This window comes from Larus michahellis, chromosome 1 (genome assembly GCF_964199755.1).
Source record: "Larus michahellis chromosome 1, bLarMic1.1, whole genome shotgun sequence".
Lineage (NCBI taxonomy): Eukaryota > Metazoa > Chordata > Aves > Charadriiformes > Laridae > Larus > Larus michahellis.
The window spans coordinates 39,173,692-39,190,252 of record NC_133896.1 but is presented as its reverse complement, the minus strand read 5'-3'; the positions used below and the strand labels follow the sequence as shown (position 1 = coordinate 39,190,252).

At 40.8% G+C, this 16,561-nt stretch overlaps 1 protein-coding gene across 3 annotated transcripts in view; it reads right to left on the bottom strand.

Annotated features, from left to right (window-relative positions):
- NUP107 (nucleoporin 107) overlaps positions 1–16,561 on the bottom strand; it is a 34,735-nt gene that overhangs the window by 16,520 nt on the left and 1,654 nt on the right. For 2 of the 3 annotated variants that reach the window (XM_074572790.1, XM_074572782.1), the window contains 8 exons: positions 15,432–15,521; positions 9,053–9,168; positions 6,961–7,096; positions 4,903–5,006; positions 2,885–3,012; positions 2,509–2,557; positions 1,231–1,302; positions 565–653 (listed from right to left, as the gene is read on the bottom strand). In XM_074572790.1, the coding sequence (XP_074428891.1) occupies positions 565–653; positions 1,231–1,302; positions 2,509–2,557; positions 2,885–3,012; positions 4,903–5,006; positions 6,961–7,096; positions 9,053–9,168; positions 15,432–15,521 (784 nt within the window). Of the gene's footprint in view, positions 1–564; positions 654–1,230; positions 1,303–2,508; positions 2,558–2,884; positions 3,013–4,902; positions 5,007–6,960; positions 7,097–9,052; positions 9,169–15,431; positions 15,745–16,561 lie in introns of all 3 variants that reach the window. The other variant, XM_074572797.1, reaches the window with a different exon arrangement.

Here is a 16,561-nt window from a genome sequence, read left to right as displayed (position 1 = left end):
ATTCAACTTTGGATGAACACCGGATTCCAAAAGCCTCTATTCACTGGCCATTAAAAGCAGGCTTATTCTAGGCATCTAACATCAAAGGTAGTCTTTGGTCTTTTCTGTTGTAAAGCCCATCATCACTGATAATAAAGATGACAGTAATGTCTTCTGGGGAAGGGCCAATGACATGAAGTGATGACAAGAACTTAAATAGGCAAAAGCCGAAGTCAGACAAAGAAATGACCATCTGAGAAACACCTAATAAAAATTAATTTATCCAGCATAAAATGCTGATCAGCAGGTGACCCTCTCTTATTGTGCCTTATTATGAAAAATCAAATCTGCACCCAGGTTAAGATTGAATTAAGTTGCTTTGATGGCTTTCCTTCCATCCTCACCTCCCAAAAGCAGTAACTGATGGGATATTTGAATTTTTACATCTAAGAATTTAAAGAAAAGAAATGAACAGACTGAACAACTTTTAAAAATCCACTTCTTTAAGAGTGACACTGTATTTGTGCCTGTGAATCTTAACACTCGATGGGAGCACGTATACAATCAAAGGTAGTCTGAACTCACCAGTATACAGACTTCGCATAAAACTCAATATTATCGGAGAAGTCCCCAATTTCATCCTTGGCAATACTCTCTAGCCAATCTACCACCAGCTAGAATAAAATTAAATTGCATTTTTAAAACAAACATGTAACAAACAGTATTTTAACTGCCTTGCTATCATCTCTGCATCTACTCGTTATCTACATGGTAACCAAAGGCGTACACATCCTGAAGACTATTCCATTTTCATTTTAAGTAACCAATACAAAGGTTGTTTAGGCACTTGATCGCTATTTCTCACTAGATGCTGCAGTTACCACAGTTCTACTTAGAGTTTATTGATCACCATCAACAGTAACAGATGCTCTATATAGGACTACCCCTCAGCCTTCCATCCTCTCCAAGCTAGCCTGAAAAACATTTCTGATCTTTAGAAACTAAAGAGCATTATTTTTATGTGTACAAAGGATAACATACCCCAGTGAGTATAAAAAAAAAGTATTAGAAATTTCTGATCTTTAGAAACTAAAGAGTATTATTTTTATGCATAAAAAGAATAACACACTTCAGTGAATATAAAGAAAGTATTAGAAACAGCTTAATAAAGTGCACAGAGCATTAGTGTTATCAACATTTAACTCTCTACTGATCTATTTCCATTCTCATCTTAAAAACTTTCCATCATACCTGGCTTTGTCGAACAAGTGAATCTTTCTGAAACAAGTTGTCTACGTTCGTCTTTTCACTAGCAGTTAAAACCTATTTAAGAAAAAGCTGATTATTACTTTATGGGAAAAAACCCCAAACTTGGCACAAAACCATGAATACCAAACTGAACACATACTAACTCACAAACTTTACACAAGTTCAGTATGCTACCTCTCCCCTGCCCCTTTTTTAAAAACAGAGACACTATACATTTGTTTTATTTGGATGATCTTTTACATCCAGTTACACTAAAAGCTGTAAAAAATGAGATTCAGAACATAATTCACAAATGTATGACCACAGAAAGATTCTACATAGTAGATCCACTGATTCCATTAACTGCAATCATCCTAAATCTCATTTATTACTGTATACATAAAAAGGATTATGTTTTCCAAGACCATATGCACACTTAACGTGAACAAGTGAAAAAAAAACACCACCAAAAACCCAACCACAGAACCCTGATCCTTCTATCTGTTCTCCAGCGTTAATTTAGCTTTCATTAGGCTTGCAACAAAAAGAGAACAGAAGATGCATTTTCCTAAAAAATGTAGGTAGGAGGAGATTGTTTTTTGGCACAGCATTGTTTAATAGTGACAACTTAGCAGTGGGAATCCTAGCGGAAGCTATTTTATAACTGAGAACAAAGCAACTGCTATCATAAATTTTACAAAGGCAGAGTCACTTTACTTATTGTTTTGTCTTCCTAAGCATATTCTGGCAGCAAAGGCTCGAAGCACTGTATTGACATAGACAAGAAGACTACAGCTAAAACAAGAATGATAAAAAATTTGGATTTCTCTTGGGATAAATTGGAATCAGGATTGCAAAGGCTAGACAGCTGGAGAACACATGTTCTTCTTTTAGACAAAGCAAAATTATCTCTGACCTATGGGAACATTACCACTATTGATGCAACTTCTTAAAAGAAATAAAGTTATTTCTAGTAGATTTTCAAAGTGTATGTGGAATACTTTAGGAAATAAATCATAAACTATACAATATTTTTTACACTAGCATTTTCTCTTTAGAACTGAATATTTAAATTCACTTTTCACAGTATATAAAATAATTTAATATATGTCTTGATAAAAATAAAATCAGTATCATTTTTGTTTACATTCTTTCAGCCTTTGAATTTCGAGTGGCTGCAATATTGAGATGGTGAAAATAAAATGAGCATTTATTTTGTAGTTAGCTTATTTAGCTTATTACATAGCTTAAAAAAAACCCACCCCAAAACTCCAAGCTTACTGTGATATCAAATGCAGTTTCATCTTCCAATGCAGACTGTATTCTGTCTCTAGAAATAAAAGTGCAACATGTTAATGAATAAAATTAAACTGAGAAAATTCACCATAATGCATAAATGAAAGCACTTAAAAATACCTTTACAAAAATGTTCTTTTAAAAAAATACTAGAAGATGTGAAGGTAATAAGAATAGGCCCATTTACAACTTTCATTTCTGTAAATAGATAATAAATAGAGATATATATCAGGACCTAGTTCCATAAACAGATTATTAATAGGTACTTAATTGCTTCACTCCATATTTATAAACTCATAAAAAATATATCCAAGAATGTCATCTCAGTGAAAAAATATAGCATGCTTTTCAAAGGAATTACCTATAAAGTGAGGACAAGAGTCTCCAAGTTACCATCTCCTGCTTGAGAAGCCACAAGACACTGGCAGTTTTTGAAAACTTTTGCTGTCCGGGAGTTGCCCGATAAACTATTTTCCCTAGTATATTCACCTGAGGTAAATAAATTTATACATAGTTAATATTGTCCAACATCATATTTTTTTTCTAAGCCATTACAGCAATCTTATCCTGAATGCTTTCAACAACCAAGTTTGATCGCTATCTCCTCAAAATAGGTAAATGATACTCCACACCATAATTCCCTCAATTATTAACTAAAATAATATTACTACAGCCTACAGGCCATAAACCACGAGAGTAGCTTTGTTTTGCAAGGCACTGTACAAACACAGCATAAAACCAGCTTGTGTTGATCAATTAAAAAGTACCAAAAGACTGGGTGGGAGAGAAGGCAATGACTGAAAAAACGAAAACCAAAACACAAACCACCAAAACCCCCAACCTGTTTTCCATGTACATGAATATCAAACACGAAGTCAGCCGTACTGGTATTTGCAACCCACTTACGTGGCATTTAACATTTATCGGTGCCTGAAAGATACCCTTTCCTTTCTGGCTCTGTTAAATGAGGAAACCTGAACTGCTAGTTACCACATAATTTACAGTATCACCAAAATTAAATTCTATTATCTTTTGCTTCATTTATTATGAAGAAAACTTAGACAATAAAGTCTTCAACATCAGTAGCTAGCTCCAGAGCTCCTACTACTTCTGAGAACAGCCCTGAACTCTTACATTTTAGGAGTACCCAATTTCTCAGGCATCAATACATTCATTGGTTTTCAAGTGGAAGGTGAACAACAGATTTGGAGAAAAGAATGAGGTGTACCATCACAATGCAAGACAGAAGCATGATCTTCTGTTCCCTTCTATTACATCCCACAAAATATGAAAAGAGTTCATGGCTGCTAGGAGCCACTGGACTGACCTCAGGGTACAGCCGAGAAGCAGCATGAGAACTCAGGGCTGTCCCTCCACCCCCATCCCAAGCCCTGTCACAGCAACATCCAAGCCAATCCTTGGAGCAACATCCTTCACTCTACTTTGTAGGTCCTTGGCAACATCCAGTCAACTCCCCCTAGTTCCACATGGCCTAAAACAACCGCTCTGTATTCCATGATCTTGTAGATGGTATCCATATTCTCAAACAGGAGGAATGGAAGGGTCTTTCTTTTCCCTTTTGTCTCAGAAGTTCCACTGTCTCACAAAATAATTAAATTTATTTTCCTTCTCGTCTGCTTCCCACTTGGGAACACAACTGTGGTACACACCTCATTAAAAATCTTGGCGTTCTCCAACTCAGCCCAACAACAAATTTGCACCAAACAGGCTTAGCAACCTTCTACCAAGAACACATTTTCTTAACACAGACACAGGTATGAAGTCTCTTAAAAAAGAATATCTGCCCAGCTCCCTCTTTTGTCATCAACGCTTATGGACAGAAGCATCATAATTTCTTCCTTTCAAACTGTCAATCCCTGCTGATCCCGAACAGCCAATCAGCAGTCAACAGCCAATCAAATAAAAAACTGTACCTAAAAGCAGAGACACCTTAAATCTAACGTTGAGCCCTCTACTGCCAGCTTGTTAGTAATGTAGCAGAAAACTCTTAAAGCATCATAATACAATGATTTTATTTATTTATACCTGAGAGAAATAAGTACTTTTAAACCAGCTTATTATCATTATCAAAAAATCTATACATCTGCTCATGTTTATTGTCACTTGGCACTTGCAGTGGAATAGCAGCCAGATGACATTTTTAGTATTCAGCAAGCTACACAATGGGTATTCCTGTGCCAAAGTAGTGTATGAGGAAAGAGAGATGCTATTCAATGCTAGTGTTCAGTGACTCATAAGACTGCAACCAGCTGGAAAATTTAAATCATCTATGTTAAGCACTGTGACTTCTCATCTTAAAGAAAAATAGGGAAGGGACTGTAAAATAAAGTAAACAAAAAACCCAAGCAAACTACTTACCTGACTGTTACAAATACTTTCATACTCATCCACAAGATCAAAAATAGTAGTTGATGTATGCTTCAGGAAGGAATGCAGAAAGTCTGAGTACATGCTCATAGTAGCTAAAACAGATTTAAAAAGAAACAGCCATATTAGTCAGGCACAACCTGATAAAAAAACCTCAACACGCTACAAAAAAAAAAATATCTTTCTGATGACAAGGCGTCTAATCTTTTGTAAATCTAAATGAGCACAATGACAATACGAACTATTTATATCCCATAAAGTCAGAAGGGAAAGGGAAAAAAGGAAGACCCGGGGAACTACAGATGGGTCAGTCTCACCTCTGTGCCTGGCAAGATCATGGAGCAGATCCTCCTGGAAACTCTGCTAAGGCACATGTGAAATAAGGAGGTGATTGGTGACAGCCAACATGGCTTCACCAAAGGTGAGTCGTGCCTGAAAACTTGGTGGCCTTCTACGATGCTGCCACAGCATTGGTAGATAAGAGGAGAGCAACCGACATCATCTACCTGGACTTATGCAAAGCGTTTGACACTGTCCCACATGACATCCTGGTCTCTAAATTGGCAAGGCATGGATTTGATGGATGGACTACTTGGTGGATAAGGAACTGGCTAGATGGCCGCACTCAAAGGGTTGTGGTCAACAGCTCAATGTCCAAGTGGAAACCAGTGACGAGTGGCATTCCTCAGGGGTCAGTACTGGGAGCGGTGCTGTTTAACATCTTTGTCGGTGACACAGACAGTGAGATTGAGTGCACTCTCAGCAAGTTTGCCGATGACACCAAGCTGTGTGAAGCGGTTGACATGCTGGAGGGAAGGGATGCCATCCAGAAGGACGTGGACAGGCTTGAGAGGTGAGCCCGTGCAAACCTCATGAAGCTCAACCAGGCCACGTGCAAAGTCGTGCACCTGGGTCATGGCAATCCCAGGCACAAATACAGGTTGGGTGGAGAATGGCTTGAGAGCAGCCCTGAGGAGAAGGACTTGGGGGTGCTGGTGGATGAGAGGCTCAACATGAGCAGGCAATGCATGCTTGCAGCTCAAAAAGCCAACCGCATCCTGGGCTGCATCAAAAGAAGCGTGGCCAGCAGGTCGAGGGAGGTGATTCTACCCCTCTACTCTGCTCTGGTGAGACCCCACCTGGAGCACTGCGTCCAGCTCTGGGGCCCTCAGCACAAGAAGGACACGGACCTGTTGGAACGGGTCCAGCGGAGGGCCACGAAGATGATCAGAAGGCTGGAGCACCTACGCCATGAGGACAGGCTGAGAGAGTTGGGGTTATTCAGCCTGGAGAAGAGAAGGCTCTGGGGAGACCTTATCCCAGGGAGACCTCCCCTGCAGGGAGCCTTCCAGTATCTAAAGGGGGCCTACAGGAAAGATGGGGAGGGACTCTTTATCAGGGAGTGTAGTGATAGGAGGAGGGGTAACAGTTTTAAACTGAAAGAGGGGAGGTTTAGATTAGATATTAGGAAGAAATTCTTTACTGTGGGGGTGGTAAGACACTGTAACAGATTTCCCAGAGAAGTTGTGGATGCCTCATCCCTGGAAGTGTTCAAGGCCAGGCTAGATGGGGCTTTGAGCAGCCTGGTCTAGTGGGAGGTGTCCCTGCCCATGGCAGGGGGGTTGGAACGAGATGATCTTTAAGGTCCCTTCCTACCCTTCTATGATTCTATAAGAACTTATCAGCTAAGATAGTAAGATACATAGAAGCTGCAAGGTAAGTCAAGTAATTATAAAACTTTTGCTGTAAATATGTCATCTGAGAAAGTTTTAACAACAAACTCATTTGTGTATCTCCACAAAACTAATCTGGTTTGTGTCTTACATCACTACAGTATCCCATTTGTGCCATCAGGTTCCAGAGAAGACTCAAACCCTCAAAACTCCAATAACTGGAAGATACTAACTTTCTGAACTTTTTAAACTAGACTGTTTTTGACAAAGAAATATCTCAGCAAAATAATACAGAAAAAAAAAAGAGAACATATACATTTATATCCAACAAATAAAAAATGGAGTCAATTATTACGAAAAATTCAGACTGTCTCACCAGCTTCCCCGGGATCATCCTCACGCAGCAGTACAGCGCTCATAGTGACATCTTCTGTCATATTGGACATGTCTAGATTTACAAACATTCCTGTCTGCTGAGGGGAGAGTGCCATTGTCCAGCTACTTTCATCCAGCTAAAATCGTAACAAGAACATACGGAAAATAAATAGCAATCTCAGACTACTATAAGACTAGCTCCAAGTTTTTTCATTCTATATGAATGGTATAATAGAGCAATTCTAAAAATGAATGGTGAAATAACCGCCATAAGAAAAGGTACAACTAAGCCTTTAACAAAAAGCTCTGAAAGGATAAATTTTAACCTGGATAAGGAAATTCTCAATGTTTTTTTCAGGAAATAACTAAAGTAGAAGCTAATCTAATAAGACCTTCCACTTTAGAACACCATGTATCACTTTTCATCTTAAAACAAATAAATAACTCTAAACTTTCATATTCTATTATGCTAAATGTTTACTTAGTATTCTGTCATTCAAAGTAAAAAGAGAGAGAATAACATTGACTAGTTCGTAAAGCAGCTGTGAAAAGTTAAGCAAAATAGTTAAAATTTGAATCAGAACCATTTACCAGTCTTTCAACCTTCTTGGTGCGTTGCTCAAAATCATTTGATCGAATGAAGGAATACGTGTATAAAATAATAGCAAGTATCAGAATATTAAAGGGGGAAATAAAGACCTATATTTTTGGGGGGGTATTTCAGGGGAGGTATTTGATAACATATCGGATGTCAGAGCAGCAAAATGGCCAAAACAGAAGACAGACTTGTACATACACTACACTGATAGGACAGCTTCCTATACCTGTTTCCATGACAGCAATTGTTTTCTTGGCAGCAATTAATGCTATACAAAGAACCTAGAGAGGTGCAACTGGTTCATTCTTTTTCCAGACTCTTACAATAGTCCCACCCAAACAAGTACAAACAAGGAACCAGTTGACACTGCTGTAACAGTCTCTTAAGCATATCCAAAAACTGTGGACATATACCCGTTATTCTTCCTTTTATGCCCCTGTTTCTACCCACAGTATTTCTCTTGCCTGATTTCTCTCTGCCATTATTGCCCTCTAGCCAACCAGAACAGAATGCTATAGCACTCTGACTGCAGAGTAAAAATAACAAGAAACTCAGTTCCAATACAATCATATCAGGTCATATCATAAAAAGGGCTGATGAGTATTCTTATCTGCCAGCAAGTAAATTTCCACAAGACATAATTTTAAGTCCTTTTTCTATCACCCTCCTGTGAAAGCCTTTGTCTAGTCTCAAGTTTCCCCCTGCAAATCTAAACTACGTTCAAGTCAGAGCATTAAATGCTAAACTAAAATGCACTCCACTTACAAAACAGTAGTTACAGAATGGCAGGAGGCTCTGAATCAGAGGAAAAGTACCACTGCTAAGAGTTGTATACATGTTGATCAACTAGGCCCCAGAATGCAATAATTTAAAGAAACAAATGGTCTGTAACAGACTTTAGAAAAAAACAGAAGGGAGAATGAATTAAAATGCATATACAGAAAGACAACTTGTTTTGAGTTAATTTAAAAATAAATGGAGATAAAATACTTCAGATGTCCCTACTGATAACTTTCTAATCACTGTTTTTCCAAAAACATTACAGTAGAAGATAATTAATGTCATCTGAAAACTCATCAGAAAAGCTTGTTCTTTGAAGTCCAAACCTTAACACCCAAGTGAAGCCTAATACTGGAGAGTGCTAAAATAAGAAAAATTCTGGAGGTTTAACTTGCTGTCACAGCAGAATTGTCTTTGAAGAATTTGTAAACAAGCAAAGTGAAGATTTTTGTAGTCACGAGCTGGTGTTCTAAGGACTACCTTAACACACTGTGTGTATTTAGCAAGTCCTTAAACCCCTCTATTATTCCTCACTGCATCATCTCAAAGGCCACCACAGTAATAAATAATACTAGTAGCAAGCAGCAACAGTACTAGCAAGCTTGTACCACCCACAGTTTGTCCTTGGTGCAAACAACACTGAAACACTGTAAACTTTTAGTTCCTTATAAGTTTCACAGAAACAAAAGAGAAAAAGGTGCTCTAACCATCTTACCGTTGACAGATTGCCAAAAAGTCCAGCAGCTGGTAGAATCAGAGGAGATTTCCCTCCTGTTCCCAGGATGGCAGACACATCTGATGGCTTCATGGAGCTTCGAGTTAGTGCAGTACCTGAGAGAGAGAGAGAGCCTTTTCTGAAAAAGTATTTAAGGCCACTATGCTTTATCAAGGAGCTCTTATAATGAAGTATTCACAAAATCCTGCTCAGTCACACAAGAAACAGACAAACCAACCTGATGGAGAAATAACTTGCTCCTGTCCATCATCATTTTCCTTCCATCAGAAGGCTTACACCAAACCCACAAATACCAATTATAACAGAAAAAGAAGTCTTCGGCCAAACAACACTTAAAAATAAGGAGGTTAATTATCAATAATGGTACTTAATAATCTACACATCTAGTTACACTAGAGTTATACAAAAACTCTGTCAACCAAGTCCAGAGCGTACCCAAGCCCTAGTTTTTTTTCAAGTAGGGCCCGTATAAATGTAAAGACAAAGCCTATCTATTGTCATTTCAGTTCCTCCTGAAATCCATCAGCGTTTCAGATAGAAGTCTGAAGCCAGGTTGAAGCCAGCCATCCATGAGCCAGCAGTGTGCCCTTGTCGCCAAGAAGGCCAATGGCATCCTGGGCTGCATAGGGAAGACTGTGGCCAGTAGGTCGAGGGAGGTCATTCTCCCCCTCTACTCTGCACTGGTGAGGCCACAACTGGAGTATTGTGTCCAGTTTTGGGCTCCCCAGTTCAAGAGGGACAGGGAACTACTGGAGTGAGTCCAGCGCAGGGCAACCAAGATGATTATGGGACTGGAGCATCTCCCTTATGAGGAAAGGCTGAAAGAGCTGGGACTCTTTAGCCTGGAGACGAGAAGGTTGAGGGGGGACCTGATTAACGTTTACAAGTATCTAAAGGGTGGGTTTAAGGAGGACGGAGCCAGGCTCTTTTCAATGGTTCCCAGTGACAGGACAAGGGGCAATGGGCACAAGCTAGAACATAAGAAGTTCCGTTCAAATACACGTAAAAACTTCTTTACGGTGAGGGTGACAGAGCACTGGAACAGGCTGCCCAGGGAGGTTGTGGAGTCCTCTTCTCTGGAGACTTTCAAGACCCACCTGGATGCAGCCCTGAGGGATGTGCTTTAGGCAATCCTGCTCTAGCAGGGGAGTTGGACTAGATGATCTCTAGAGGTCCCTTCCAACTCTGAAGATTCCGTGATTCCGTGAAGGTAAGCGTATATATGCACCAAATATGTGACACACCTTCAGCTACTAGAGTTCATAGGTAAACACACACCATGAGCATAAATAGCAAAAAATCTCCAGTCACTCTGGAAATTGGTCTCCAAACTCTTAAACCAAAAGACAACCACAAGTCTGCTCTACCAAGCACTACATTTACTCCAGACACTTCTGCACACCAGTGCAGTGGCTAGTGTTCCCAGGAATATCTGACCCATGTTAAAAACAGAGACACTGCTTTGCAAGACAATAAATACTACATCCTATGACCACAAGGAGCTCCACCACAACAGACTTGCATACAGCACAAGGATGACAGAATTTGCATTGAGACAGTAGCTGATTTGGTCCCCCTTTGGTAAGCCACCTAAAAACATTGGTTGCATTAAGACAGTGACAGCTAATTCAGGAGCTGTGTCAACAGTGGTAAAGAGGGCACGGCACACAGTCCCAACACTTTGTTTGCAAATTTGCAGAGAGAAGTGCTTATACAGCCCTCAACAGCAGTTCCTGATAACAAGACAGTTTCAGTCAGCATTGATGTTTCATTTTGAACTTGAGGACTGCTGGAATTGGAGGCATCAAAGACACCTACAACTGCATATAACAATCGCAAAATAAAGAGCATATCCAGTGTGTCCACCAGACTCCACCCAGTTTGGAAGCAGAAGATCAAATGCCTATGGCACTTTTTTTCTTCTCACACCCAGCACCTGAGGTAAATAGAACTTTCTTCGAATGTCCTCAGTTGTGAAGATCACCAAGAGCGTACCTCATCAAATCTCTGACACCGTCAAATTATAAGGGGGCAAGGTCATTGCAAACAGGTACAGGGACACTAGAAGGCTTCATATCAACAGGTAGATTTGGTTTTCCATGCATCGGTTTCACACAGATCAAGAAAGCTGAAGAACCCAAGGTTTCTGTCCTTGTACCAGCACATATCTTGAATCACCACGAATAAATTTTCCCTAAACTCTTGAGACATGAAAGTCAGGCATACAGAAGATCAAAGACACAAATCAATTTTCAACCTGTAGAACTAGAATTATGGCTACTAACATTAACAGTCTGACTCTGAAGTTACCGATCAAAGCATTTAAATTGTTAGTGGCTCATCTTTCTGTCCTGCATGATACTAGAAAATAACTGGTATAACCCCCCTCACCCATATGATACAATGCACTCAAGGTTAAGAATTTACAGGATGGCAGAAAATAACGATGTTGAATAATCCTCAAACACAGTTTCTAATACCCCTAATCCACAATTAGGAGCAACTGACATCAAAGGAAGCAAAAAAACCCTTGTCCTCAGGAGAGGAGATAATGGATGCACTTCATAAGAACACTTTAAATGTTCCACTGTAGGAATGGGGCTGTAAAATGGGAAGAAAAACAGGAGTGAAAATGCTGATGCTTTGTTTGTTGCAGAATCTTCAGGCAGTCTGAAAGAGAAGTAGCTCTAGTCTACGCAGCAGATGACACTTGTGACTCTCAGAAAACCCCTACGATGCAGTGGCAGAGGTAAAACAGAAGAAAGCCAGGATGCCAAGGAGAAATGCAGGGTTGTAACGAAGAAGCGCAGAAGCCTTTGGATTAAATAATGCAGGAACATCCAATAGCAAACCTTTAGTAAGGACTGCCTGTCCACTCATAATGGTCTTTGAAGATTTATCACTAATCATAGCCACACATGTGGATAAATGTCAGCTGTGTTTAGGGAAGTCTGTATTATTCAGAAACCAGAAAGTCTCCTTCTGAAGTCTGTTAAAAAATAGATGGTAGGTTTACAGAGTATATGCTGTCTAGTAACATCGCCTGATGTAACATCTCTATGATGACCAGCCATACAATGAACACAACTGCTCAACATTAAATCTGCTTGATCACAGTATTTTGCATCTATGATCTCTACTTTCACCTGACACCAACTCTCCATATTTTTTGGGGGCAGCTGCTGCACAAGCTAACTGCACACTACCTCTTACTGAAATTCTGTACTGTTGAACTTTTTGAAAAGATAAAACAGAAACTTCAAAGTGACACAACTGTGGCTAGCTGTTAGATCAACATACTAAATGAAATAAAGATCATAACTGAAGACTGACAATGGTCAAGATGGTATACACATCCTCTAATTTGAAGATAAAAGTGGGAAAAGAGCTACTTGTTTTTCAAGTGCTCTCTGACCATCACAGCATGACACACAACGCTTCTCTCTTAAAATAACTAACACATCACCCATCTCCAAGCAGTCCTGAAAGGAGGATCATAGAATCTTCATGGTTGGAAAGGACCTTTGAGATCATCAAGTCCAACCAAACAACCTACAATCTGTGCCCTTCAGAGCATACCCTGAAGTGCCAAATCTAGATGTTTCTTAAACACCTCTAGGGATGGTGACTCAACCACCTCCCTGGGCAGGCTGTTCCAGTGCCTGACCACTCTTTCAGTAAAGTAATTCCTCCTAATATCTAATCTAAACCTCCCCTGCCCCAACTTCAGACCATTTCCTCTGGTCCTGTCATTATTCACCTGGGAGAAGAGGCCAACACCCACCTCTCTCCAACCTCCTTTCAGGTAGTTGTAGAGGGCAATGAGGTCTCCCCTCAGCCTCCTCTTCTCCAGGCTAAACATGCCCAGCTCCCTCAGCCTCTCCTCATATGACCTGGTCTCCAGACCCCTCACCAGCCTGGTAGCTCTCCTCTGGACACAATCGAGCACTTCCATGTCCCTCTTGTACAGAGGGGCCCAGAACTGAACACAGCACTCGAGGTAAGGCCTCACCAGTGCTGAGTACAGAGGCACCATCACTTCCCTGCTCCTGCTGGCCACGCTATTCCTGATACAAGCCAGAATGCTGTTGGCCTTCTTGGCCACCTGGGCACACTGCTGGCCCATGTTAAGCTGGCCGTCCGCCAGCACCCCCAGGTCCTTTTCTGCTGGGCAGCTTTCCAGCCACTCTTCCCCAGGCCTGTAGCGTTGCTTGGGGTTGTTGTGACCAAAATGCAGTAGCCGGCACTTGGCTTTATTAAACCTCATACAGTTGGCCTTGGCCCATTGATCCTGCCTGTCCAGGTCCCTCTGTAGAGCCTTCCTACCCTCAAGCAGATCAACACTCCCACCTAGTTTGGTGTCATCTGCAAACTTACTGAGGGTGCACTCAATCCCCTCCTCCACATCATTGATAAAGATATTAAACAAAACTGGCCCCAAAATTGAGCCCTGAGGGACACCACTGGTGACCGGCCGCCAAGAGGATTTCACCCCATTCATCACAACTCTCTGGGCACGGCCATCCAGCCAGTTTTTAACCCAGCAAAGAGTACCCTTGTCTATGCCATGATTCGCCAGCTTCTCCAGGAGAATGCTGTGGGGGATGGTGTCAAAGGCCTTACCAAAGTCCAGACAGACAACATCCACAGCCTTCCCCGCATCCAGAAGGCGGGTCACATGGTCATAGAAAGAGATCAGGTCGGTTAAGCATGTTGGTTAAGGATGTGGAGCAGCAGAAAGTTCAACCACCCTCTCCGAGCTTGCTGGAAAACCCACTGGCTAGATGATAACAAAAAAGAGGAATCCCTTATATAAATGCCTGAATGATGACAAAATAAAGACTACAGGAAGAGACTGAGAAGGAAAAGGGAGGTAAGCCCTGATGATGACATGGAAATGTGTGGAATGGGCATGTTTCTTTATTTCAGACACAACTAGTGAGGGAGGCTCTAAGAGGATTACAGATCTTTTCACAGGATGTTTAGTGTCAAGTCAACACTAAGAACCACTTGCAGTTTCATTGTGAGAGCTCTCAATGCTGACACACAAGTAGCTCGTGCTTGAGAAGGCGGCTAACGCTAGCAGCATTTATCTTCGCTGCTGGCTGCCAAAACAGAAGCCACTAGATATTACACTAAACGAGAACAAGCAAGGGCCACAGAGAACTTGTCAGGAACCCTGGGAAATCACAAAGAATCGGTCTCTCTGGAACTTGATATCTTTGCACCAGTGCCAGTTTGGGAATAACCCCCAACACACTCCTAGTATGAGTCAGCTGATGCAGAACACAGGGGTTGAGACTGGGAGGTTTCAGAGCAACCTGACCCTAGCCACCACATGTGGTTCCACAGCCTTTCTGTGAGGTGTGCCATCTAATTTCTTCTTCTGCAAGTGGAGAGGGAAATCATTTACTGATGCAACCAATAAATACACCTGGTAGAAAGGTCAGCAACAGAATTAGCCTGCCACAAAAACAAGGATGGAAAAATACCCAAAGAGATATTACACAACAGACAATCTTGAATAATTAAAAGCTACTGCAAAACCAAAAGGTTGCAAAAAAGCAGGAAACACAACAAACTAGATTGCTGACTAGAAAGGCAAGAATCAGTTTCAATGTGACACTTGAGAGAAACTGAAATGACACTGGACCTACTCTTGTGCCAAATAAAGAAAATGAAGCTCAAACACCCTCTAAAAACTGAAAAGCAAAAATCCATTTGCAGTCAGCAACAACATAAGTACATAACATATGAACGTATACGTTGACCGCTACTAGGTGGTTTTTTCCATATTTATAAATGTGTTTAACTTCAGAATCACAAAATCGCCAAGTAGTTGAAGTTGGAAGGAACCTCTGGAGACCATCTGCTCCAACCCCCCTGCCCAAAGCAGTGTCTGGCTGCTCAGGACTTTGTCCAGTCAGTTTTGGTTATCTCCAAGAACGTAGACTCCACAGATCGTCTGAGCAACCAGTTCTGTCATTCAGTCACCCTTATGGGAAAAGTTTTTTCTTACCTTTAAACAGAATTCCTTGTATAACCTGTTCTGCCTACTGCCTCTTGTCTTTTCACTGAGGACCACCAAGAAGAACCTGGCTATCTTTTTACTCCCTCCCACTAGGTATTTATACACATTGACAAGATCCCTCTGAGCCTTCTCTCTCCCAGGCTAAACAATCCCAGCTCTTCTCAGCCTCTCCCTCTAATGTCAGATGCTCCAAACCCCCAATCGACTTCTTGGCCCTTCGCTGGACCCAATATAGTGCATCCCTGTCTTTCTCCTTATGAATTGTTATCAGTTATGAAGGCCAAGTGTATTATTCCTTTAACTAAACACTAAAGAAAATAATCTTACCTGGCTGGCGAAGCAATGAACCAGGAGTTCGGGAAATCAGCTGGCTTCTGGGTGTCATGTTTCCAATAGTGTCATCCAGAGATGTAAGAACTGATTAATAAACAAGTCAAGAAACACTCTCCTAAAAATGCTTTTGGCCCATTCGAAATGATTGCGAGTACTTGGAAAGAAGAAATATTTTGCTGTAGCTCAAATATTATGAAGATTACACCGCTTGTCTTTCAGACTAAAGCAGAAAGTCCCATTCGTAAGCCTGAGTTAGGGCACAAAATGTTTCACCAGAAGCTTAAAAGCTGGAGGCCTAAAAGGGAAACTGCAAAGAAAAGTTCAGAAACGTTAGCACGACGGGTCTGGGACTCCTCATAACTGCTCAGATCAAAGAATACTTTTGCCTCACGAGGAGCTGCTTTATGCTACATAAACCATAACAAGAAAACCTGAGACTGAATGCATTTAAAAATAATTTCCCTCTCTCTCTTGGTTCCAGGATGCTGATGACTAACAGAAGTTGCTCTGCTTCACTTCTTACTGTCAGCAACTAGGTTCAGTGCTCTAGGTATGGTTTTCTAAGAAGTAGTGTGTAACAGTTTCAGTATTCTATGTTACGTCAGTGTCCAAGAACACCATGATTCTTAGGGACAATGAAATTAGGTCCAATATCTCACTACTTTTATTCTGCTTGCAAAAAAAACAGAAGGACGAGCAAATGTACTGGATTCCTTTCCTATCATAGCCAGAGAAATAGCATTATATTAGCTGTCAAATTAGACGGTATTTTTTTTCTTATTGTAAATAAGTGGGGGAAAAAAAATCTGGGGAAATATAAATCTATGTCTGTGCTCTCCTCCTGCTATTACTGTCGATGGAAAGTTAAGACACAATGAGTGATCACAATACTCTGATACCACAAAACATGCAAAAGAGCACAAAACCATAGAATTAAGATATAATGGAGTGAAGAAAACTTAATTTTTTCAAAAACTGACATGGAGTCGCTATGGCTCACATAATTCTCTAGGCTGATGTCAACCTGAGTTCCTAAGCCCATGAAAAACTGTAAAACACCACGCTACACAAATGTGACGGCACAAATTGAGGAGACAGACAATGCAAACCCGTGAAATGATATT